Source organism: Alosa alosa, chromosome 15 (assembly GCF_017589495.1).
Source record: "Alosa alosa isolate M-15738 ecotype Scorff River chromosome 15, AALO_Geno_1.1, whole genome shotgun sequence".
NCBI lineage: Eukaryota > Metazoa > Chordata > Actinopteri > Clupeiformes > Clupeidae > Alosa > Alosa alosa.
In genome coordinates, this window is record NC_063203.1 from 9347414 (window position 1) to 9373936 (window position 26523).

At 45.4% G+C, this 26523-nt stretch overlaps 1 protein-coding gene across 1 annotated transcript in view; it reads left to right on the plus strand.

The window, feature by feature from the left end:
- pitpnm3 (PITPNM family member 3) overlaps positions 1 to 23904 on the plus strand; it is an 88574-nt gene extending 64670 nt beyond the window's left edge. Inside the window, 12 exon segments of the mRNA XM_048264695.1 lie at positions 3779 to 3936; positions 4911 to 5081; positions 10402 to 10632; positions 11545 to 11693; positions 14915 to 15031; positions 17524 to 17640; positions 19276 to 19424; positions 19884 to 20033; positions 20979 to 21162; positions 21861 to 21989; positions 22293 to 22538; positions 22540 to 23904. Coding sequence (XP_048120652.1) covers positions 3779 to 3936; positions 4911 to 5081; positions 10402 to 10632; positions 11545 to 11693; positions 14915 to 15031; positions 17524 to 17640; positions 19276 to 19424; positions 19884 to 20033; positions 20979 to 21162; positions 21861 to 21989; positions 22293 to 22538; positions 22540 to 22605 — 1867 coding nt within the window. The 3' untranslated portion in view covers positions 22606 to 23904.
- The last annotated feature ends 2619 nt before the right edge of the window (positions 23905 to 26523 follow it).

The following is a 26523-nucleotide window of genomic DNA, read 5'->3' on the forward strand; positions in this document are numbered from 1 at the left end:
TAACTTATTAAAATGAGTGTAAAGCATGTATTAATGGCCATTTCCCCATGTGTTTGTATGATGAGCAAATTGTTGTAAGTTATAGCATAAAATATAATTGAATCAATACACTGCAACATACAGTAGAAGACGTAGCTGGATTTCCCGTCTCAACATGTGCAGTGTTTCCCACAGAATTGCATTCTATTTGTGGTGGTAGGTGAGGGGGTGGGGGGGTTCTTTGTCGGAGTCAATAAAATAAATGCTTGCCTTCCACGAGAAGTTGATATTGACAAGTAGCGGTAACGTTATAGTGTGCTAACCTCGACAACCCAACAGTGTTCTAACAGTATTCTATTTTACAATACTTCATCCCATCTCAATAGTATAGCATGGAAAATCATTGTGTGGTGGTCAGTTTTGATATTGTGGTGGGCCGCCACAAATTAATCAATGTATGGGAAACACTGATGTGTAGTATTTAGTAATCTAGTGGGTCATTTTCATATGGGTAATAGGTAGTATGCTTTTACTAGTATGTTACTCTAAAATTGACATTTAACATTTTGTGAATTCATGACATAAAAGAATGCGTGCGATGCCTATTAGCCTCCCAAATGTATGTGTGATGCACTGATTGCTATCTTGCAAATCCCCTAAGCAGAGTGAGAGAGGAAGCAATGGATGCTTTTAGTCTGAGTCAAGGCCTTTGGTGATTCCTCTCTAGGGTTGCAAAATTCCGGGAATTTTCAAAGTTGGAAACTTTCCATGGGAATTAATAGGAATATATGGGAATTAACAGGAATAAACAGGAATTAATGGGAATAAACTGGGAATTTTTAATATGGCAAGTTAGTCTATAACAGGGAACTTAAATGTAGTGGACAAACCCCCATCTTGCAGTCTAATAATAGTTAAAACAACCTGATTTAATACAATTTCAGTCAAATTTCTACCCTGCACATATGTCAATCACATGCACACAGCAATCGGCATAGGCTGCTAGACATAAAGGAAACCTATGGTGCGTTCATATGCATGGGGAAAAAATGTTCCAACCAATCGGATTTTGTTGTTGAGTGGTGTGGTGTATCTTGGGCAGTTCAGTGTTGCTAGTTTAGCACGATAGTAAACCATAGGCAGAGAATGGGATTCCCGCTAGCATGCTAGCTAGCTTTGTATCTTAAGCTAGCTTAAAATACCAACATACAAATCATATTGCTTATTCTAAACAAAATGTTAATGTTTGTATCTGAAACAGTTTGTATGAATTACCCAAAATTCAGTTAATTCCCGTAAATTCCCATTAATTCCCATAATTTCCTTTAATTCCATGAAAGTTTCCAATTTGGAATATTTCCAAAATTCCCCAACTTAACTTCCCATGGTAAGTTTCCAGAAAGTTTCCGGAAATTTACCGGAAATTTTCCGCCCCTTTGCAACCCTATTCCTCTAAGCCCTGCACAAGTCCGGCATGACTGTCTCAACTCAGTACAGACTGTAATATAATCCGCAAAAGAGAATCCCTTTAGTTTTCTTTAGCGTGTAAGTGGAGTGATGTATGTGTGCTGAAGGTGGCGTGTCAGGTGGCGTCTAACAGGGCCGTGCAGATGTGGCTGGACTGGCCGGCCCTTGTCCAGGTTATCATGGAAAGTGTCACTCTCCTTTCTCCTGCTATTTATCAGTATTTGCGGAGCGACAGTCTTGTCTGCCTCCCTGTCTGCTTGACTGTCCGCCCTCGCCTGGGCTAAAAATAGTCTGTGCCTGAGAGAGAGAGAGAGTGCCTGAGAGAGAAAAGCAGCAACAACAACAAAACGCCGCAGGTGAATAACAGTGCCATTTATGGCAGGCATTTCACCGTCGCCACAGAAGCACAGAGCAGAGCCACGACGGGCTCTCACAACAGCCTGGAGGGGTGTCATCAATGAGGTGTCTTCCTCAACAGCTCCCATCAACCCTCCTCCATCTTTAAAACCGCCCCTCCGCCCGCACCAGGCCCCGCCCCGCTGCCTTCCGTGACTCGGCTGCTGCTCCGGGGTTCTGCTCCCAGTGAGGTTGTGTGTGGAGGAGGTGGTGTCCACTCCCCACCCTCAGCATGGGTGTGCGGTCACTGGGAGGGCACGTGTGGAAGGGGGCTCCACTGGTTTCCCGAGACCAAAAGGGCGGCGGGGGGGGAAACTCCCTCCCTTAGGGTCCAGCGGCCTCTACACAGCCCTTGGTTTCGGACTCTACACAGCTCTCTATCAGTACCCACCCAACATTAAAGTCTATCAAACATGAGCAGATCGGTCATTTGTATTCCGAGGACACGCAGACACAGGCATTTCCCCATAGATGTCCTAGCAACATGGCTTGCCTTTTCACACCCTGTCTGTGTATTTGTGAGCTGAGCAGAGCTCTGAGAGAGAGTAGGGGAGTGGGGGAGCCAAGACAAGGTAGAGGGAGAGGGAGATTTATCTCATTTGGGCCCGTCTTTATGAGGACCATAAACTAAACATACATCTTTACACAGAAACCGAGCAGTTTGCACACTAATCCCATTAACCAATGATTTGAAAGAAAATTAGAAAGTCAACCACAAGTCATAAATACCCTTCAGTCTACAAAGTAGTTTATTTGTTCCTCCATATATTACTGATCCCTGGCAATCGTCCAACTAGTTTATAATCTGCCTGCTCTTTCTTGGGACTTTCTAGTCACCGTCCCTATGAACAGAGCCACTTGATTACACTCATTACATATTGCTGTCATGGCTATACCCAAGACAGAGAAAGAGAGAGAAAGAGACAGGGAGAAAGAGAGAGAGGGAGAACAAGACAGGGAGAAAGAGACAGGAAGAAAGAGAGAGAGAGCAATAGGTAGATGAAGACGCTGGGAAGAGACTTAGACAAAGAGGGGTAGACAGGCAGCTGCTAGAGGCGGAGGTTGTTGATGAATGGCCGAGTGGAACACATGAGAGCCTTGGAGGGAGGAGAGGAAAGGTGACATCCATCAGCTGGGAAGGTGTGTGTGTATGTGTGTGTGTGTGTGTGTGTGTGTGGAGGAGGGGTTCAATCCCCCTTCTTGCTCCACTGGGAGAGTACAGGCATTAGATGGCTGTTGCCGGGGCTAAGTGGGCCACAGAGAGGGAGGTGCGGGCAGGGCTCTGTGTTTAAGGGGTCACGCCACCGCTCAAACAAACAGGAGCTCTGCTCACGTCAGTCTGGAGGGATGGGCTGGGCAAACAGGAACAGCACTAGTGCTGTCAGGATGCAAGGCCCCCCAGGTCACACGGCTCTGATCTGAGGCAGCCTTGAATAGGCCTGAAAGAGCTGGCAGCACCGCACTGCTCTGAGCTGAGTTAGAGTAGTGGAGGGCAGGAGAGAGAGAGAGAGAGAGAAGAGAGAGGGAGGGAGGAGAGCGAGAGACAGAACAGGAGAGGAGGGGGAGAGAGAGGAGAGGAGAGGAAGGAGAAAAGGGAGGATGAGATGCCTGCTTGACACAGCTCAGGGCTCTGGCCTCGGGCTGCGCCCCAATCACAACACCACTCGGCCAGACGAGAGGAGAGGAGAGGAGTGCTCTGACAGAGAAGAGGCTGCACACATCATACTGACTCACTCACACACACACACACACACACACACACACAGACACACACACACACACACACACACACACACACTTATTCATATAAACACACAAGTCACACCAATACCTTCCTTGATCGATGCCAAGAGCAGGAGAACTATTTGTCACAGTCAGTTCTGGTCCCTAATGGCCTCTTTCCTGTATGTCTGTGTGTGTGTGTGTGTGTGCGCAGACTTATTCAGGATGGTGGGGATCTCCGGCCAGGCAGCAACCATAACCTAGTTCTGAATCCGGGGCGCTTTGATTTCGAGGTGTCCGACTGTTTCCTCCTGGGCTGTCCACTGGGCCTGGTGCTGGCCATGAGGAGAACTGTGCTCCCGGCTGTCCAAGGTCAGCCTGCACCTCTGTTTCTTTGTCTCTGTTTTCACTGCGTATTAGTTGCCAGCTGTCACTGCACCTGCGCTGTACACACAAACACTTCCAAGAACACCCTCTTCCACACCCTCTCTCTCTCTCTGTGTCTCTACAAGCACACACACAAACACACGCTACATCATGAACACAAGCACACACACAAACACACGCTACATCATGAACACAAGCACACACAAACACACGCTACATCATGAACACAAGCACACACACAAACACACGCTACATCATGAACACAAGCACACACACAAACGCACGCTACATCATGAACACAAGCACACACACAAACACACGCTACATCATGAACACAAGCACACACACATCACACGCTACAGTACATCATGAACACAAGCACACACACAAACACACGCTACATCATGAACACAAGCACACACACATCACACGCTACATCATGAACACAAGCACACACACATCACACGCTACATCATGAACAAAAACACACACACAAACGCACGCTACATCATGCAAAATTACACACAAATACACGCTACATCATGAACACAAGCACACAAACAAACACACACTACATCATGAACACAAGCGCATACACAAACACACACTACATCATGAACACAAGCACACACACAAACACACGCTACATCATGAACACAACCACACACAAACACATGCTACATCATGAACACAAGCACACACACAAACACACGCTACATCATGCAAAATTACACACAAACACACGCTACATCATGCAAATTTACACACATACACACTTACAAATGCAACCAACATCACAAGCATTACATGAACAAATATATATCCTATCTGTTACACACACATACACACACACACACACACACACACACACACACACACACACACACCCGACATCACACATCACCTCTCTACATCCTTCTCATATCCTCTTCCTCCCCCTCTTCCTCCTGCTCCTGTAGTGACCCAGCTGCGGCCAGCCTGCTCTCAGATCTGCAACCTCTTCTTTCCCTCGGACCCCTCGGCGTCCCGCCTGGAGCCCCTGCTGCACCCCAACTTCCACCGGCTGCCGCCCTTCCCCGTACCCCGCTACCAGCGCTACCCCCTGGGAGACGGGCGCTCGGCACTCATTGGTGAGCAAGAGATCATCCACCACCACCCCTGATACACACACACTTTGTTATATTTGTTCCATCTGTTCTATGCACTGTGATTGAATTGAGGTAATGATGACTCGTTTTGATTGGGCTTAGTTATTGGGGATTTGGTCAGGTGGAGACATGAAATGTTTCATTTGTCAATTTGTGTCCTAGGCTGAGGGTAAACACACCCAGACAAACAGCCACACAATTCCATACCCACAAGTACTGTACATACCCACACACCCTCAGTAAACACAGTGGAGGGCATTTAAACAGCTCAGTAGAAAATCCAAACTCCACCGGCAGCCGAGCCTGAAGTTGGATCGTAATTACCATTCTGCCCCCTTGACTCCGCCTTTCTCCACTGGGAGCAACGCTAGCGCTAATGCTAACATGAGCCGCATTAGTTCCTCACGCCTGTCAGATGCACAACACTAGGCCCCTGGAGTGGAAGCGGAGGGTAGGAAGGAACGAATGGTGGAGAAAATGGTGTGTGTGTGTGTGTGTGTGTGTGTGTGTGTGTGTGTGTGTACCAGTCAGGGTTTATCTACTCCCTAATGAGGTCGTGATTTATTGCAAGCATATTTTTACCCTCCTTTTGGGCTGTTGTGAGTGACACAGTTGGAAAAACACATTTGACTTTTTTTTTTGCGATTGCTGCGTTGCTTTGCTAACCAGAGGCTCATACACACCAGCGTTTATGTGGTGTTTTGTAGTTTAGCGTTTCAGAGAGTATGATCATCATCCCGGTGTGTCCAACATTCTCCACTGAGCCTGAACAACAGAGGACAAGCAACTCTGCAAGCACCAGAGGGATTTTTAGATACTTTTCTTCCATCTCTGTTTGCTATCTATGATTGAAGCCCTCACGTGAGGTTTGACTCCAAGCTGCTATCGCATATGAAAGCTTCCTCCTCATTAAAAACCCAAGTGCGATGTCTCAGCAATATTTTGTTAGCAACGAAAGACAGAGCAAGGGAAAGAGATGATATAAGAAAGGACAAAGATGGAGTGAGAGAGACAGTGTGAAAGAAGAGGAGAGAGCATGGGTAAGGGGGAGAGGAGAAACAGAGGAAATTCACAAGACTGATAGAGTGATATGGAGAAAGAGAGAAAATGATAACAAAGGCGAGGTGTGGAAGGAGGGGATAAGAGAAGGTACAGAGGAAAATTACAGGCTGAGAGAGAGAGAGAATGATAAGAAAGGATAGATGGATTGAAGGGGGGAAGGAGATACGGAGGAGGAAAATCTTAGGCTGGCAATTGAGTGTATCTCAGATTTTTAATTATGAGAGTTAAGTCTCACCCCACTAATCATGGAGAAAAACACGTCAAAATATGGAACAGAAAAGCACTGACAGGTGCACGCCCACATGTACACACATGTCCACACACACACACACACACACACACACACACACACACACACGCGCGCGCACTTTCTATATCTGTCTCTCTCACACACGCACACATACACCCTCACTCATTCTCTCCTATCTGTCTGTCTGTCTGTCTCACACACACACACACACACACACACACACACACACACACACACACAGCCATCTTTGCAAACACATTACAAATCCTCAGACAAAGCTATTCTGTGCATCAGTAATTAATAGGGGCTCCTGAGCTCCTAGACAGCCACTGAGGGAGCTCTCTATCGTCTTTGGTCTCTCCGTCATCCCAGTCATTACAAATCCTCCTCCTGGGCCCCCCTGAGATGAATGTGTGTAATATCACCCCCCAAATTCAACAGCCTTCCTCCCCATTATCACTCCTTGTGTTTATACAGTGTGCACATTTGTCACAGCGTGGAGAGAAACTGTACCATAGAAGTTGAGAAATGGCTTTTTAGGAACAGTCATCGTTTGGTCTTTCTTTTACTGCAGTGCTGTTCTTCTTGGCATTTGTCCTGACGCTGGTGTTGTTAAGGGTGTTGTGTTGTTGTTGCTGCTGCTGCTTTGCTGCCAAATGATGTGCGTCCCTTTTGGTTCTGTATGCAGGAGACGTTACCCGAAGTGTTTTATTGCTGCTTGCTGCGCACTCTGCCTGTCTTTGCCAATGGTGTCCAGTGTTTTTTTAGTCACTGTTCTCGTTCTTTGTTTTGTCTTCTGTTGTGTTTTTCTTTCTCTTTTTCCTCCTGTCTAACCATCCAGATTGATCTGTCTTTCTAGTCTCTGTGTCTCTGTCAGTTTCTCATCCTTCTAGTCTGTCTCTCTCACACGAACGCTCACACCATCTGGATCTCTATCCTGTGGTCTATCTGTCTCACTCTCTCCCTCTCTGTCTGTCTGTCTATCTGCCATACACCATCCAGATCTGTTTCCTCCTGTCTGCCTCTTTCCCTCCCTACTTCCTCACTCTCTCTCCCTCCCCAAATGGCAGTTCTGCCTCTGCTTTTCTGGTTATCCCTCTCTCCTCTCCTCCGTTGGAATGCAGTGGGCTGGTATCAGGCTACCGCCCGGGCACAGCTCACATCCCCATCTCTCCCCCGTGCCCCCCCTCCTCACCCCACCTCTGAGTGCCATGTGCACTGCACTGTGAAAGACAATTTCCTCCACTAACACCGCAAAGTGACAGGGGCAGAGAGGGATGGGATGAAAGACGCAATAGGACAGAAAAAGGCTCTTTAAATTGGGTGTGTGTGGGGGGGGGTATGTACTGCTGTGTATGTTTTTGGCTGTAATAATTATAAAAGATGTGATGTCTCCCTTATTAGCCCTTCACTATGAAGAAGTATAGATTGCATTCTTTTTTTGTCAGCTGAGAAAAAAACACAGTGTGTTTACACAGGCAATCACACTCGGCTTTATTCTGCTGATGTAGTGTACTCAATGAGGTTAGGCAAGCAAATGGGAATCTTACTCATGTAACCGCAGGCTTCATCAAAACATCATCAAAATAATTACCTGCCTCCAAAAACAAACATGTTGACTCAGAGGGAAAGCTGGGATCCTCAGAAAAACAGTCTCCAACAGTGTCCTTGAAATACCTATTGCTGATTCAAGATCAGGTGCTTTTCAAAGTGTGCTGGCATTGGTATTCTGCTGAAAAGCCACAAGTTCTCACAGACCAGAGGGAGCAGACATGTGGATTTAAATGTCCTCATGCTAGGGGGTGAGTGGAGCTGATGCAGCCAACACCTCTGACCGCATCTGTGCCATATACCCATAGGCTACACACAGGCAGGCGTACACACACATACACATACACACACACACACACACACACACACACACACACACACACACACACATACACTCTCACACACCCACACACACACATATATACAGACCCATACACAAACACACACACACACACACTGGCACATACACACGGACCGACACACACATACACACACAACCACACACTCAAACATGCACACACTCATGCTAGCACACATACTCTTGTACAATCACATTGAAACGCACACACACATACACACAAATACCCACAGATATTCGGCAGCCGTATTTATATCCCAGATGGGGAGCATGAGATAGGAAAGGCAGCAATAAAAATGCAGGCGTTTCCTTATGACCACTGCAAATAGGGATCTGCTTAGCATTCCCCCATCATCTCTCATTTCACACTGCCATTATTCCACAGCCCCTCATCTCCCTCTCCCTCTCTCTCTCTCTCCATCTTTCTTTCTCTCTTTCTCTCCATCTTTGTCTCCCTTTTTCTCGCTCTCTCTCCATCTCTGTCTCTCTCTCTCCCTCTGCCTCCCTCTCCCTCTCCTCTCCATCCCTGTCTTTCACTCCGTATCTGTTTGGAGTAGCCCTCCATCCCCCCTTGTTCCTGCCCTCATCTCTGGCCATTGGCTGCCCGTGATAGATCTGTGGTCATTCTCCATGCTTCCTTCAGCCTCTTGTCCTAATGACCCAAAGCCAGGCCAATCACGCGTCCAGCACCCAACCTTCAGGAGCCCATGACAAAACCAAGTGTTGAAAAGGCATCAAAGAGGACAAGAGCACAGCGGCCATGTGTATAGGCAGGCGATTGATGTATTGTGAAGCGCCACTGCTAACACACACACACACAAATGTTCGCACACAAACACACACACACACACACACACACACACACACACACACGCAACCATGCTTTAAGTGCACTCACATAGCCTGCAATGTATCTGGGCGTAATAGGCTGTGTTGTGGACAAACCTCTTGATGTAATGAAATAAGACTCACTTTGGCTCGACCAGAAATAACAGTCAGGGTCCACAGGGTTACTCCTCACCCCTGCCCTGCTGACGTGTTCGCGGTCTGGCCAATCACGTAAAAGCAACCACTAAGCTCTGTGGTCCGCAGAGCGTGTATGTGGACAGCATAGTTATGTTTGACGTGGTGCTTCAAGCAAGGTCCTATATGTTTGTGTGTGTGTGTGTGTGTGTGTGTGTGTGTGTGTGTGTGCGCGTGTATGTATGTTTATGTGTGACATGTACCTGAGATATTCAGCGGTCATAGTATTTCTGTGCCTCCACCAATCCGTGAGCGTTGGTGTGCTATTTTTAACAAAGACAGGTTTAGGCAAGACGAGTGGCCAGGCGCAGTAAATCACCAGATAATGGCGGCCCGCTGGGAAAGAGGTTATAAAATAGACCTAATATGTAAGAGAAGGAGATGAATATGATAAAGAAGACGTGGGGCGATGGCAGGCAGTTGGCTCAGGCGAGATGAGGCAGTTAGAGGGAAAGGCTCTTATGCGGCTAGATTTCTGCTCATATCTGGCTTCATCCTCCTGCCCCCGAGGATTCAGATTGAGGTTGAGATGTTTTTTTTTTTTTACTGGGAGCCGGGAGAACCCGAGAGCCCGCCTGTCTGTCTGTCAGTCAGTAAGTCTGTCTGTCTGTCTGTGTCTGTCAGTCTGTCATCTTCAGAGCCATTCAATTAAGTCTGAAATTAAGTCTCACATGCGGCCTCAGTGATCGTTGTCTCTCAGTACATACAGGCGTAAACCTGTGCTGTGCGACCGCTCTCCTAACACACAAATTACTTTGATATGGAGAGATACGGACCAGCATTTCTCCAGAGGATTATGAGATTTTGCAAGATTACACAAACTCACAGCATTTCACATTCCAGTGTGTTTGAAATAGACATGCAACTCTTGTTTCTGTTTTTCATTTTCCTCAACTCTCTCTCTCTCTTCTCTTTCTCTTCTCCTCTCCTCTCCTCTCCTCTCCTCTCCTCTCCTCTGTCACCACTACAATTAACCAGCATTAGCTTTGTAAACTCTTCTAAAGAACTTCTTCTGTCAAGTCCTTCATTAACACCCTTCTCCCTTCCTCTTCCCTCAGCGGACGACATTCACGCCCATCCCGAGGTGTTTCTGGACACGGCCCAGAGCACAGGCAGCGCTCCCCAGCCCTGCTCCCCCCCACTGGACAGAGATGGCAGGCCAGGGGCAGGCAGTGGTGGCGGAGGAGGAGGTCGAGGTGGAGGGCTGGTCCGCCGATCCAGTCTGACGAGTGTGGACAGTGAGGCGTCTGGTGGTGCTGAGAGCCGCCTAAGCAGCACTGTGGCCAACAGTGAGTGTCAAGCTGAATGATTACTGTACGAGCTCCTTTCTTTCTTCTTTCTTTCTCTCTCGCTCTCTCCCTCTTTCTCTCACTCACTCTCTTTCTCTCTCTCTCCCTTCCTCCTTTTACTCTCTCTCTCCCTCTCTCTCTCTCTTTCTTTCTCTCTCTTTTTCTGGCTCTCGCCTCGAGTACACAACTCTCCACTAGAGCTTCTCATTGCTAATCAATTAGCAACGCGCTTTGATAAATGCATAACCCATTCTGCAGATTAAACACGTTCTGAATGATAAACCAGCAACGGCATATTAAACCGAGGCGTTTTAGGATAGAGTCGAGGTGCTGGGATTTAACACTGACCTCCACCACCACCCTACACCAACCCACCCCACCCCCTTAGGAGATTAATTCGAAAGAAGCCATTTGGGGTCTAATTTCAAGGTTCAGTAACAGAAACGATACTTCCGTACTCCCACAAAGCGGTCATGACCAAAATTGTGTGCGGTTCATTTGCCTTGCATGAGCTGTAGTCCGTAGGGAGGCTCATATAAGCGCTGGCCAAAATGCATTCAGATTTTAAGATATAAATGTCATCATGTTTGTTTGACCCTTTGACGAAATTGCATCAAAAACCCTGTTAGCCTATAGCGGGAGTCATTTTGATGTTATCAAATGCACACTGAATGCAGTAATACTGTGTAAATGGGTTAATGTTTAAGTAAGTATGTGTATGCATGTCTGTTTGAGGGACTGTGTGTGTGTGTGTGTGTGTAATTAATATTGTATATATTTTTGTAAATGATGGTCCATTTATTTCCATTTTAATTAGGTCCAAATGTAGGTTTAGCCATTCAGCCCCTCTCACTCTCAGTGGTCTCAGTTGTGAAGTGGTCTTGAGCACACCTGTTGTCCATCTGTGCCCAGTCTCCAGCACCTGGTGGGGCTCCAAGAGGCTGGACTACTCCCTCTACTGCCCCGACGTGCTTACCTCCTTCCCCACCGTGGCCCTGCCACACCTGTTCCACGCATCCTACTGGGAGTCCACTGACGTGGTGGCCTTCATCTTGCGGCAGGTCATTAACAACTTTCCTCTTCATCTGTGTCTCTGTGTGTGTGTGTGAGTGTGTGTGTGTGTGTGTGTGTGTGTGTGTGAGTTTGTGAGTGTGTGTGTTTGTGTTCTAGTCTTGTCCAACAGTGATGCAGGTCTTTTCTTCTGTCTCACTGACTTGCGGAACGAGCGATCTGCTCTGAATATTGAGCGTAGGTCCAAATAGTCTCCTTTCTCTCATTGTTTCTCTCCCTGTCTTACTCTTGCTCTGTCTTCCTGACAGACAAATGTATTGATCTGCATTAAGAACAGTAACACACACACATGCACACACTCACATACACACAGAAACATATGTGCATGAAGTGTCGTGGAGTGGATGGAGTGTCGATGGAGTGGATTTTGAGGATCAGCAGGTTGTGTCGTGTTTTCATTAAAGTCTTCTCATACCACTGACAGCCTTTTAGCTGTGTTGCCCATTAGCATCCACACACGTGTGTGTGTGTGTGTGTGTGTGTGTGTGTGTGTGTGTGTGTGTGTATTAGCACTGCTGCTGCTCCACAAGCTGACGTGAGGGAAATGAGAAGTAGAAGTGTGTTTCCTTCCTTCTCTCCCTCTGCCAACCCTCCCTCCCTCTCTCTCTATTTTCTTTCTTCTGCCATTCTTTATCCTCTTCCTTCCTTCCTCCCTTTGCTCTCTATCTCTCTGTCTCTCTCTCTCTCTCTCGCTCTCTCTCTCTCTCTCTCTCTATTTCCCTCTCCTTTTTTCCTTACGGCACCTTTCTTAATGATAGTCTGAGTAGTCCTGCATACTTCTTACAAATAAAGCATTAAACTTTAAGATATGTAGAAAATACTCCTCAAAGCACAGCACATCTTAAAGAAGTCTCTGGTGTGTTTCTAAATGCATATTTTAGTTGTGCCTGAGAACACTCCTGCACAGCCATGGACCCAGTAACCCTTTGAAGAAGAACTATGTGTCTTTGTAATTCAGGAGGCATTGAGGATTCATGGTTGACTAGCTGTTCCATACTGCAAAAATGGATTAGCTCTTTTTCTCCTTCTCTCTTTGATAGATAATTTCTGTATATCGTTTTTTTATTTGCAGTCTTATAATTGTCCTCCATGGTAACTGTAGACCCCTCCAGAGCAAATACAGGATGTGTTCTCCCATAATGACTTCACATGGTTTCTATGCATATTTTAATTCAAGAGTCATATAGACTTTTTCAATCTGCTCTGACAGGGTTTCCGGTTTAAACATTTGAAACCAACGCAGATAAGCCTACTTCATAATGACAATGTATCTGACTTGTAGCGTAATGCTGTGCGAAATGTCAACATTAAAACTTTTAACATGGGCTTATTAGGTATTAACAGTGCATAATAAGCAGTTAACAATTTATTACTAACAGTTAGTTAACTGTTGTTATCCTTTAATAACATTAACTAACGGTTAACATGCTGCTTGTAAGTGTTAATAAGCAGCCTTTTAAGTGACTTACAAGCATATTTGTTAACAGCTAATATGCAGCTTGTAAGTGTTAACAAGCAGCTTGTTAATGCTTGTTAATGTTGTATAAGACAAAGAGGTGGATAACTAATACGCTTATAAGACCTTTCTTATTTATTTGTAGTACATTTTGCAGCCCCCCAATCTAAAGCGAGGACCATGTAGCCTATAGCTCCACAAGCTCAACCTTCTATCTCTACTGCATCTATCTATCTAGCTTGGTTTAGCTGTGCGAAATGCACCTTCAAAATTGCTGCAGTGAGCAGGAATTGAACCCTGGTCTCCTGAGTCATAGAGTGATTTGCTACTAACTGAGCTAAACTAGGCTACTTTACTGTAACAGTATTGATGAAATTGTTCATTTTGTTCACAGCTATGCGCTGGCAAGTGACTAGCAGTTGAGCTTTGCTTAAACTTAATATACTGTTGCAAGTTCACTTGAGTATAAACTATCCACTTTAACTAATGTCAGTAATGTTATTCATCTAGTTGTCATTTTAAAGAAATTACACTTCTCCATTTAAAATGTTACCTTAGATAGGCGTTAGCTAACTTCGCTAGCAACTGGACAGTAACTGACAGTAGCATGCTCTGATATTAAGTTATTTTGTTTACAAATTTTCCCCAAAAACCCTCAACAAATCCAGAGAGACATAATGACCAATTTTTGGTAAAATTCCACAAGTCTCCCATTGACATTGATGCAGCAACAGACCACAAATGTTCGAGGCAAAGGTTTCAAATCGATCGCGAACATTCGCCTATGTTTGCGACATTGAACTTGTCGTCTTTAACTCTCGGTTGCTATGTAACCAAACTATTAACAAAGCTGGCATAATATCAAAGATCCTTGATTAACCCCCTCTGATAATATCTTTAGACTGCTGACAAACTGTTCACTGAACAAAGATTATGGAAATTAAACGCCACTTTTTTTTTTATCAGCAACATATTTGTAAAAGGCATAACTGGTATGATATAGAACATTTAACAGAATATAGAATCAAGATGATCATTACATTCAAAGACAGGAATGTGGCTCAGTCAGTAGCACTTCACTCTTTGCCACAGGAGACCGGGGTTCAATTCCTGTTCGCTGCAGCAATTTTGAAGGTGCGTTTCTCACAGCTTAAACAAACTAGATGGATGCAGTAGATATATAGAGATAGAAGGTTGGGCTTGTAGAATAGGCTACATGGTCCTCGCTTTAGATTGGGGGGCTGCAAAATGTACTACAAATAGGTAAGAAAGGTCTTATAAGCGTATTAATTATCCACCTCTTTGTCTTATACACCATTAACAAGCATTAACAAGCTGCTTGTTAACACTTACAAGCTGCATGTTAACTGTTAACAAATATGCTTGTAAGTAACTTAAAAAGCTGCATGTTAACCGTTAGTTAATGTTATTAAAGGATAACAACAGTTAACTAACTGTTAGTAATGAATTGTTCACTGCTTATTTTGCACTGTTAATACATAATAAGCACATGTTATTCTAAAGCGTTACCAAACTTTTTTTCCTTTTCATTTTTCTTTATCCCTGAGGTACCATTAGCTCAATGTTGTTTTCTGTGCCACTGGAAATGCCTTAGGAATACACATGTTTGGTTATGTAGTTGAAATGGTCTATATTTTCAAATCCCTGTAAGCACATGAAAATGGCTTCTTCCAACCGTCAGCCATTACTATGACAACTCCTATCTTTACTCATGTGTTTGTGTTTGATTGGCAGGTGATGCGATGTGATTGTGTCCATGCCCAGGAGGCTGACCATATAGACTCCAGCCTCTTTTCCCCTTCCAGTCCCAGGGAGAAGTGGCTACGCAGGAGAACCCACGTGAAACTGAGGGTAATTTTATATTGCATTACATAATTTGCCGTTAAGTTGACACTCTTATTCAGAGTGACTTCAAGTTCAAGTAATTTATTGTCATGTACTCATAAAAGGAATAATAAGTAATGAAATTCTTGCGCTCAAGAGCCAGGTCACCTTTAAAGAATTAAAAGTATTAATTGAAAAGGTATATTGTGTTTGTGTATGGGAGGGTATGGTGTGTGTGTGTGGGGTACAGTGGCAGTGCTCCCCAGGATTAAACTCATTGCCCAGGAGCTACCTCCGTTGTGCACCTGAGCAAGGCAATCAGTTTTGTTCATTGTGTTTTTTGAAGTAAACCTCAAGCTTAGTTCCCTTCAAAAACATGTTTTGTTATTTTTTCCCCCTACTCTAAACAGGGTTTTTTGTGGAAACTGCCTTGTGCAGGCGCATATCAGTGTGTATAATCCATTTAATCCTGCTGAAAGAGTCAAACATGTCAAAAGCGGCATAGCAGTGTGGAACGCGGCGGCATTCATCCTCTTCAGCGCACAAACACTCACTTCAGGCTGCCAATGTTCCGTTCCAAACCGGCCGCTACACGTGAATGGCAGTGCTAAAAATATCACCGCGGCAAAGGCTTTTCATCTCACCGATATTTAACCATTCAAGCTCTGTGGGGGTGTGGGCTGCGAGCATTACTGACAACAAACACACAGATTCACCTTGAATCTGAGCTCGTGAACAGAATGCAATTACTGTGCTACACTTCTTTCACTGCACTGGGATGACTGAAAGTCAGGCACTCTATTTCTGGGTCTCCTTTCATAAGATGCCTTCAGTTTCAGAGTAGCCTATATTTAGTCCTTCCTTTTTTTACCCACTGCTGACTATATAGTGGCTTCATTTTCAAGGATGCGATATGCACACCATCAAGTACTTCAGTCTGTGCTGCGTTTCTTGAAACTGTGGGATTTGTCTGTGTAAAACAGTGATGGCATTCGTGCGGGAGGATAAAGCTCTTATTCGCTCGCTCGCTTGGGGCTCCGGCTCTGTGGCTTGTCTGGCGAGGCTCCGTGGTGAAATTAAAAAATGTCAGCGAGAAATCACCCCGGCCGTCACTCAGAAGGCGCTCCGCCTTTACAAGCATCCCTCCAATGTTGCTCCGAGCGGCCCGGCGCCTCTTCCCCCTCGGAGCAACATGTGTCAAGGCGAAATGAAGTCGCAGTCTGCCACGCTGCTCACACCCGCAGCTTCGCAGATGGGGTTTTTGGCGGCACCCGATCCGTCATCAAAAGAGCCGTACTGTCACTCCTCATGCCAAGTCATGCCAAAAAAAGAAAAGAAAACAGCACAGTGGTGGAAGCACAGCGTCAACTCAGCCTGCCATATATTTGTCAGTGTGTGCCGTAACTGCCGTCGCTCCGTGGTACAAATAGCCTCAGCGTCATCTATGTGTCGCACACCCCAAGCTGTCTGAGGGCGAGGCTCAAATTAATTATTGACCAACGTAATCAATATGCAAATAGCTGAGCGCCCAGAAATGTTTAAAGGCTTCATTAAATGACAAATCTGCTAAATCAGGCTCATTAGCTTGTGTGGGCTTAAGAATTTATAGTGCCGCGCGAGCATGTCAAATCCACAAAATGCCCAGGCCTGCTAGGATGCGTGCGGAGAACAGACTGCAAATCATCCGCTAATGTAATTCAGAAAGGGCCAACCAACACACAGAGTGTCTTGGCACCATACTAATGCCACATTATGCCTGGGAATGCAGCATATGTCAATTAAATTAAAGACTACAGTAAGTTATAGATATTATACTGTATATTTTATTCATGCATCGTGGTTGTATCCATAGTATGTGGTGTTATATTCCTTATTGCTGCATAGAATAGAGAATATAATGCAATTTTATACTTTATACAATACAATATTAAACAGTGACATAATATGTAGGTAACTAATGTTCAGTACGCAATACTTGCAAAACTATGGACCAGTGGCTTAAATGCTGGTAATGAACAGAGTAGCCTATATCTGAGGCAACAGCAGTGAAGCTAATGTGAGAATAATAATTTTATTAAAAACTGCATGTTTTTTTTATTGCTAACAGGTTGCCCATCTTATTAGTGTAACCAACAAGTAGAACAACCTTGAAATGCCTCTGTTGTCATAGCTTTAATTGCTTACATTATAAGGCCCAAATCCCATCTCGCCTGCCGTGATTTGAGAATGCAGCTGTGCTCTGTAGTGCTCTGCATTCCTCTCACTGAAGCAGAAAAGGAGCACAGAGAAATGGAATTAACCAGGGAGGAGGGTGAAGGATGGAGACACGGCAGCCCTCCACCCTTTTGGACGGTCCGCCTCACTACACACTTACAAAACTACTTTGTCCTCTTGAGGGATGGGGGTGAGGGTTAGCAAATTGTCCATGCTTGTCATCTTTCACTCGTACACCACCGCTGACACGCTTTCATGACAAGGCAAAAGAGGAAACTGATGTGAATGTCTTTCTCCACCGGCAGAACGTGACTGGCAACCACCGGGTTCATGATGTCATCGCGACCGAGGACGGGCAGCAGACGCTGGTGGGCCGCTTCATGTACGGACCGCTGGACATGGTCACGCTGACCGGAGAGAAGGTGGGTGTGCCAGTGCCAGTGTCACCGCAGATGGGTGCCTGCCGCCAAGTGCACCCACTCAAGTGTGCCCCCAGCCTCTTCTGCGTGTGCCCCTACACTCTGATTTGTTGATTCAATCATAATCCAGTGTCTCCTTCTATCCCGTAGATTATTAATAGAGGGAGAATTAATTCTCATAATTAAAAGTCTGCAGCACAGCCTCCTGCCAGGCTCCTCAATAGCTTCTCTCCCCTGTGTTGTGGTTTCAACAGCTGAAAAACACCGCTCCCTTTCTACATCTCTCTTTCTCTCTCTGTCTTTCACTTTCACCCTCTCTATTTTTTTTTTTTCAAAAATCTCCATCTGTTTCTCTATTCCTTTTTATCTGTTTGCCTCTATTTCTTTCTCTCAATGTCACAATCTTCTCCTCCATCTATCTCTCAATCTACCTTCTCTCTCTCTCTCTCTCTCTCTCTCTCTCTCTCTCTTTCTCTCTCTCTCTCAATTTCAATTTCAATTTCAATGGAGCTTTATTGGCATTACTCAATGAAGCAGTGTTGCCAAAGCAAACATATAACAAAACAACACAGATATAATATCTGTTTAAAAAATACAAATAAAATAATAATAATAATAATAATAATAAATAATAATAATAACAAAATGATAATAATTAAAAAGAGAAAATAATAAATGAAATGTATAATGATACAGTATTACTATATACTGTATATTTATCAATGTGCTATCATGGGTATTGGTTATTGATATAAAGCAAAGCATGTCACAATATGGGTCACTCACTTCCTCGATTTATGACATGTTAACAGGTACTCTTGAGCAGAAGTTTTAAACAACTTGTATGCTCTCCCAACAAGTATGGGAGCTTGTCTTCATTTTCTAATAGTTCAAACTGAGGTATAATTTGGCTGAATTGAAAGAAATATTGGTTCCTGACTGTGTTGAATTTACTGCATTCAGTGAGGAAGTGTTTTTCATCTTCTACTACTCCCTCACTGCACTGCAAACACAACCTTTCCTCCCTAGGAAGCCAGGTTTGCCTGTGTCTTCCCATTTCTAAGGCCAGAGAGTATTCACTTAATCTATAGGATGTTAGTAATTTTCTTTGTTTGTACTCGGTAATTTCTTTTAGATAAGATGCAAATTTTTTGGTTTTTGATTTTTTGGAAACATTTCAATTTGTTGGATTGTTCGATATTGTTTAGCCAATATTTGTAATATTCTTCTTTTGTTAATTTTTCGATATGTTTTAACTTTGCCTGAGACATGTCAGGTGTATTCAAATTCAAATTGTGTTTTGATATAAGATAATCAAAAGGATCTCTCTCTGGGTGGGTTCTCCTCTGTAGAAGGGCACTGTGATTATATTCCTCTGGTTTTGAGGACAGTACATGGTGATAGAATTTGCATGCTCTTTTTTGAATATCAACTAATAGTGGATATCTTCCAAGTTCTGCTCTGCATGCAATATTTGTTGCATTCCTGTGTACCCCCAAGATGTTCTTACAGAATTCCAGGTGTAGTGTTTCTGCTGAGCTTTTGTCCCATAGCTCATAATTATCTTGATGTTTTATGCCCCAAATTTCACTGCCATATAAGATAATGGGCTTGATAACCTCTCTCTCTCTCTGTCAGGTGGATATATTCCTGATGACTCAGCCACAGTCAGGCCGCTGGGTGCACTTTGACACGGAGGTGACCAACAGCAATGGTCGTATCTCCTACACCATCCCCAAGGACAAGAGGCTGGCAGTGGGGGTCTACCCAATCAAAATGGTGGTGAAGTGAGTCTCCACGTCTCACTCTCGTCATACTTCTCCATTCATCTCCTCCTCTTCCTCCTCCTCCCTCTTCTCCTCCTCCTCGTTCTCCTTCTCGTTCTCCTCCTGCAGGAAACCTCCACAGCCTCCCGGTAATGGTAGCCTTTTCTCTGTAACAATGAGGCTGTGATTACAGTTGCCCCTGAGAGGTGCAGCAGGTGAAGCTGCCTGCTCTGAAATCACTCTGGCTTGAATTGGCTCTCTGTAATCCTTTGCTGCTAGGGCCACTGTTGCTGTCTGCAGATCTCCTTCATTCTCTCTCTCTCTTCCTCTCTCTCTCTTCCTTCCTCTCTCCCAGAATGTGTTCTAAATTGAATAAATTGCGATGTGGAGAGCTGTGAGGAGTGGTCGCAACCTGGCTTTCTTGTTCTCCCTCTTTCCCACTTTCACTCATACCCTCACCCCTCCCCCCCCCACTGCTAGGGGTGACCAGACGAGTGCGGAGGCCTTTATCACAGTGTTGCCGCGGGGGATGGAGTGTGTGGTGTTCAGCATTGATGGCTCCTTCGCCGCCAGCGTCTCCATCATGGGAAGCGACCCCAAAGTGCGCCCAGGGGCAGTGGATGTTGTTAGGTAACAACTGAGGCTGAGGCAACTGAGGCTGTTTGGGTGTGCATGTTGGTTTTGGTCCTGTGTGTGTGTGTGTGTGTGTGTGTGTGTGTGCGTGTGCGTGTGTCTCTGTATGTGTGTGTGTGTGTATTTGTGTATTGCTGGAGTATGCATAGATGTGATTCTTCTGGAAAAATCAGGATTTCCGGATTTTCAGACCTAAAAATATGACCCTCGTAAATCATGCAGATCCATTTTTTTGGGGGGGGGGGGGGGGGGGTAGGACCACCAGTGAACCCAACATAACTCACATAACAACTGCAAGCCGCTAACGCCATGTCTCTGGAGTGAATACACCCGCCCCTCACCAATCAACTCACGTAGGCAAGCAAGGCACTAAGGCGGTTAGATTGGATACACCTGCCCATAAATCAACTCACGTGAGCATTTCTGCATAACACAGGCCATCGTTATAACAGGCCGCTGACAATGACGACGGGTTTTGTGCTTCACATCTTTCCGAATATCACGCCACAAGTAGTGTATTCCGTTTAGGATCCTACTAGTGGATTTCATTGAAAGTGAAAGTAGACGGGTTGATCAGCTGCGTTCTGAAGAATGCTTGATTCAAGTTCAGTGTGTGTGGCGCACTAGTTTCTCAGCAGAAGCCATGAAACGGTAAAGGTCAACAAATTGATTTAAAAAGACATCATGTATGAAGTTTCCCCCCCCCCCCCCCTCGGTTTGGCTTTGCATCAGGTTCGCTGTCAGGATTTTCCGATAATGAATCTTGTGATGCTGATATTGAATTTTAATTTCTGCGTGAGTAAGCTGTGCTTGAAGTTAGCTGTGACAGACTAGCCTAACCTTACAGGTTTTCAAAGCCTGTCTACCTTAGGCCCAGGGGCGCCTGCAGGAATTAATGCTATGGTATGCATAGCATTCAAGTCATTCTTCTCCCGTGGGCAGGCACTGGCAGGACCTGGGCTTCCTGATCATCTACATCACGGGGCGGCCGGACATGCAGAAGCAGCGCGTGGTCTCCTGGCTGTCCCAGCACAACTTCCCCCAGGGGATGATCTTCTTCTCCGAGGGCCTCGTGCATGACCCCCTCAGGCAGAAAGCCCTCTTCCTCAAAAGCCTTATGCAGGAGGTGAGGCAAGCTGGAGCTTACAGCACTGCACTGCACTGCACAGATACTGCACTGCACTGCACTGCACTGCACAGCACAGATACTGCACAGATACTGCACTGCACTGCACTGCACTGCACAGCACAGATACTGCACAGATACTGCACTGCACAGCACAGATACTGCACAGATACTGCACTGCACTGCACAGCACAGATACTGCACAGATACTGCACTGCACTGCACTGCACAGCACAGCACAGATACTGCACAGATACTGCACTGCACTGCACTGCACAGATACTGCATGTGATAAATGTCCTGTGTCTCCTGTCTGTCCTTAATGATCCTGCACCCTCTCTTTCTCTGTCGTACATCTCACTTTCCTTGATGATTATTTTCTGTCTTGCTCACTGTCCCCTTTTTCTTGCTTCTTTGCCCAATTTACAGTATCTTCTGGTGTCGTCCACCCTTTTATAGGCCGTTTCAAACGTCCAACCTTGATAATCTCTCTCTCCCTTTTGTTAATGATCCTGACCTGTGCCGTCTCCCTTTCTGTCCTTCTCCACTCTTTTCTTAACAGTTATTCCTCTTTTCCTTGAAGTGTGCCTTCCTCTTTGTGCTTCTTGCTTTCTCACATACATTCTACGAAAGGTCCTCATTCTCTCTCTTTCTCTTTCTTTCTCTCTCTTTCTCTCTCTTTCTCTCTCTCCTCTCAGTGCCACATCAAGATCAACTCGGCCTATGGCTCCATGAAGGACATCTCTGTCTATAACATGCTTGGCCTCGTCCCGTCCCAAATCTATATTGTCGGCAGGCCGTCCAAGAAGTACCAGAACCAGTGCCAGGTACGCCGGTTTTAATCACGCCGTCACTTTCACTTCAGCTGAAGTCGTTGCGCTCAGATTCAATAAATATTGATTCCTCTAGGCTCACAACTTTGCTGTTCTTCCCCTTCTTTCTTCCCTCCATTCCTCCCTCCCTTCCATCACTCCACTGCTCCCATCTCATCGTCCACTCATCTGTGTGATCCCCTCCTCCCCTGCCCCTGGGCTGAGAATTGTCTGGGATGTTTGTGTGCGTGTGTGTGTGTGTGTGTGTGTGTGTGTGTGTGTGTTTTGATGGGGGGGTGGGGGGGTTGGGGGGTGTAGTTTCTGAGTGACGGGTACGCCGTGCACCTCTCCACGCTGCAGTTTGGGCACCGGGCGCGGCCCAAGAAGAGCTCGTCGGTCCGCCTGGTGCTGTGCAACGGGTCCTTCGGCCGCTCGCCCAAGCCCGACTTCCTGTGCAAGCGCACGCACCTGCGGCGCACCATGTCCGTGCAGCAGCCTGACCCGCCGTGTAACGTCAACCCCAAGCCCGAGCGTGCTCAGAGCCAGCCCGAGACGGACAAGGACCACGCCAGCACCAGCGGCACTGGAGGAGGAGGAGGAGGCGGAGGAGCAGGAGGAGGAGGAGGGGTGAGTCACGGCGTGTGGGCACGAGCGTCCATACAACGCGGAGACACCACACCCTGAAGAACAGTACAAGCGAGAGAAAGGGAGCAGGAGTGATGGAGAGAGGGAGAGGGAGAGAGAGAGAGAGAGAAAGAGGAAGGGAGACGGACGAGGAGGAGGAGAAGGCATCTCAGTGTACTGGTCCTGGGTGAACAGCCTGATGAATAATCAATAACTTAGAGCCTCAGTAATGTGCGGTGCAGTGCAGCGCAGCCCAGCACAGCACGACTGCGTCAGGAAGGCCATATGCTGGGCACTCCCCCGAGGTCTCGTCCCCCACCGCATTCCCGCTGCCAGACCCGCCTGACCTTGAGGACATCGGCAGAATCAAAATGCTCATCGGAAAACAATATGTTAATGGAAATCAGCGTGGCATTTCTAATGCGCCTCGCTTTGCACAACCTCCCATGCGGAGGGAAACCGCAGCAGGGACACACCTGCAGCAGATGTGCTGCAGTGTGTTTTCCCCGATGCAGCCGCTGATTATCTCGCCCCTGTGTACACACGGTTTTGATTTGGCTGGCAGGATGTGGTGGTAACGCCAGCAAAATCACAAAATCACAACTTGGTGCGGCTCTACGATTCCTACCACTGAACAGTGACTGTGTTGTTGTGCACTCTCATCCATATTCAGGCCGCCATTGGAGGTAGACGGGCTATTATTAGAAGCGGGCCCTGTATTTCCATAGCTGGCTGCCTTCTGTTTGCTCATTTTTGTGAAGCTGAATGACGATCCTGATGGCAAATCCACCAATGGAAGTTATTATGCCGAACCCTGATAAGCCCAAGAATGGCCTGTCCAGTCATGCTTGAAAGCCTGCCATTTCAGGATGGGCAATATAATGACTGCTGAATGAAGTAGATAGTGGCTTGGCCACTGGCCCTCTTAGCCTGGCTCACCCCTTGATGGTTTACAAATGTTCAGTTTAATGGAGAGATTGTTCTTTAATTTCTTTTTTTTTACTGCACTGAGGAAAAACCACCACTGTTCTCTCTCCTCTGCTTACTCGCTAAACGGTATTTTATTACAACCTATAGTATAGTGGAAAAGGCCTGGATGCTAACACTGCATTCATTAACACATTAATTAATTCATCATAAAACCAACCGTTTTTCATGTCCAGCATGGCATAGTTAGTTAAGTGGTTTTATTATACGGCTCTTCACAATGCTAGTAGAACGCTCCATTGACTTGAATGGGATTTCCCAACGTTCTACGGTAAAATAAATTCATGTAATTACCGCTGCAAACATATAATTACCGCTGTCAATGGCAACGGGTTTTGTGCTGCTTATCATATCACTCCGCAAGTATTCCGGTCACTTCTTGCATTGGAACTTCATTCAAAAGTGAAAGCAGACGGTTGTCGAAAGCAGCTGTGTTCTAAAGAATGTTTGATTCAAGTTCAGCGTGTGTTGCGAACTATTTGTTTCTCAGCAAAAGCCACGACGAAACAGTAACAAATAAGTGTAAAGAGACATATCGTGGAGTTTATTTTTTCGTTTTGGCAAGTAGCGTATAATAAGCGGGATAATGTATAGAACGCCGGTCATCCGCTGGCGCGTCGGGCTCCGCTTCGCCCTGTTGGGACTTATTTTCCCCATAATGACCGGCGTTCTATACATTATCCCTTACATAATATATGCTAATACTCTTTACGTGCCAAAACTGTCCTGTGTCCATGTGATGTGAACTTGATGTGTAAAGGTGCCCACGTCCTGTGTGCAAACCAAGGATGTGCGAGACGCAGGGGACAAACCTGTAAGAGTGGACGAACAAACAAACGCCGCGCCGTTGGAAGTCCTTCACCCAAGCAATACACCTGGTCAAGGGTGACGAGAGTGAGCCACCTGTGGTTCATCGGCACGTGGCTGGCAGTAACCCTGCAGCTCAGACAGGTGGCGCTGCCTCCTCCTGCAATAACCCTACTCATGTAAATACCTAGAGCCTACTGTAGAACCCCAGTCCTGATTTAACCCCTACCATGGCCTTTCACGGCAACACACATACAACACACACACACACACACACACACACACACACACACACACACACACTCACACACACACACTCACTCACACACATACACACACACACACACTCACTTACACACACACACACACACACTCACACACACTCACTCACACACACACACTCACACAAAAATATACACACCACATCGCCTCTCAGGCCTTGTCTGTCAGCCGGTCAGTCGGAGCCCCCTGTCTGTGGCTTCCTTACCCACTGCTTATCACACACACACACACACACACTCTCTCTCTCTCTCTCTCTCTCTCTCTCTCTCTCTCTCTCTCTCTCACACACACACACACACACACACACACACACACACAGCCAAAAATTGTGATGACTTAAAAAACAAGACTTGCAATGTTAATGATCAAAAGTCGACTTTCTTTTGTGCGTTTTTGCTCTGAATTGTGCCTAGCGCTGCCCTTCCTCTCATACTACTGTATATATCCTGTAGCTAGCACTGGCCCAAGATGGAGTTTTCCTCAGACGCTTTTGTGCATTCTGACAGTAAGTCGATGCACACTTTCCAAATGTGTAACCCAAGGGGTTTGTGACACAGTATGTCTGTCTATTAATAAGGCTTTTGTAATGTCCAAATTTAACTCACTGTAAATGTTTACAGAGCTGTGATTGAAACACCTTAAAAAAACAATTGCTGTCAGCACTTTTTGTACAGTATAAATATAGTTGGTATAGAATCCATGTCCATGATATATCCACCCAAATATAAGAGTCACTTAGTAATGAAAGTAATGTAGTGGACAAGGGAATTATATACAACACATATCCAATTGGATAAACCACTTGCTCCTGTCAATGTGAGAACACTGGTGATTGTATATAGTTTGTATGTGGCGATATGAGCAGTTCTCCTGGTCATTCCATATAGGAAATCTATAATAAATAAGTGTATGCTCCACACATGTATTTTTCTATAAGGTATTTTTATGTACTTTATGTGGATAAAATATTTACAAGGTAATTGCTTTTGTTGAACTTGTCATGTTGATTTTGCCTTAAACAGTACTGAATTTGTCAGTTGTGATGGAAGCCCTGTGTTTGTACAGTATTACTATTATTGCTTGACCAAAGTATGCATTTTACATTCCTGTCAAGTGTATATATATTTTGACCTGTTTGAATATTTATTGATTTTTAAATTTCCGAAATAATGTATTGCGTGTTTAAGGCTTTGAGAGTGTGTGTGTGTGTGTGTGTGTGTGTGTGTGTGTGTGTGTGTGTGTGTGTGTGAGAGAGAGAGAGAGAGAGAAAATAAGAGTAATACATATTTATGATGAATTTATGGTCTTTATGATATTATTGGCCTCTCATAGGTTTTACAGAATGTTAAGCTGAACAAAACAGTTTGATGTTTGTTGGATAACTGCCCATGTTTGGACATGGTGTTTTAGAGAATGCACTTTCACAGAGTAGTCATATACACCGATGAGGCAGTCAATCGGCATAGGACGACATTCAAAGTGGCCACCTACCCTGATGTATGTTATGTGGCTGGAGAGTGATTGCTTTATGGGCAGTATAATTGAATGTACTGTAAATCCTCTCTCCAACTCCAGCCTTATTCCCTCAGTCACACACATCCATGTGGTTTCTGTTCAGACCTGAGCAAATGGGACACACTCATGTGCATCAAGGAGGGTGTCAGTATGCTTGCACATTTTCTACATTTGTTTTTCATGTTGCTGAATGGTTTTGTGCTTGATGTTAAAATTCAGATGTTTTTCGGAAGTTCCGATTTCTTTCACAGCATACTCTGGATTAAGGATGGTGTATTTACAGTAATAAATGTTTTGAAAGATATCTTACTGACTCTTTGGAGCTTGCTTTATG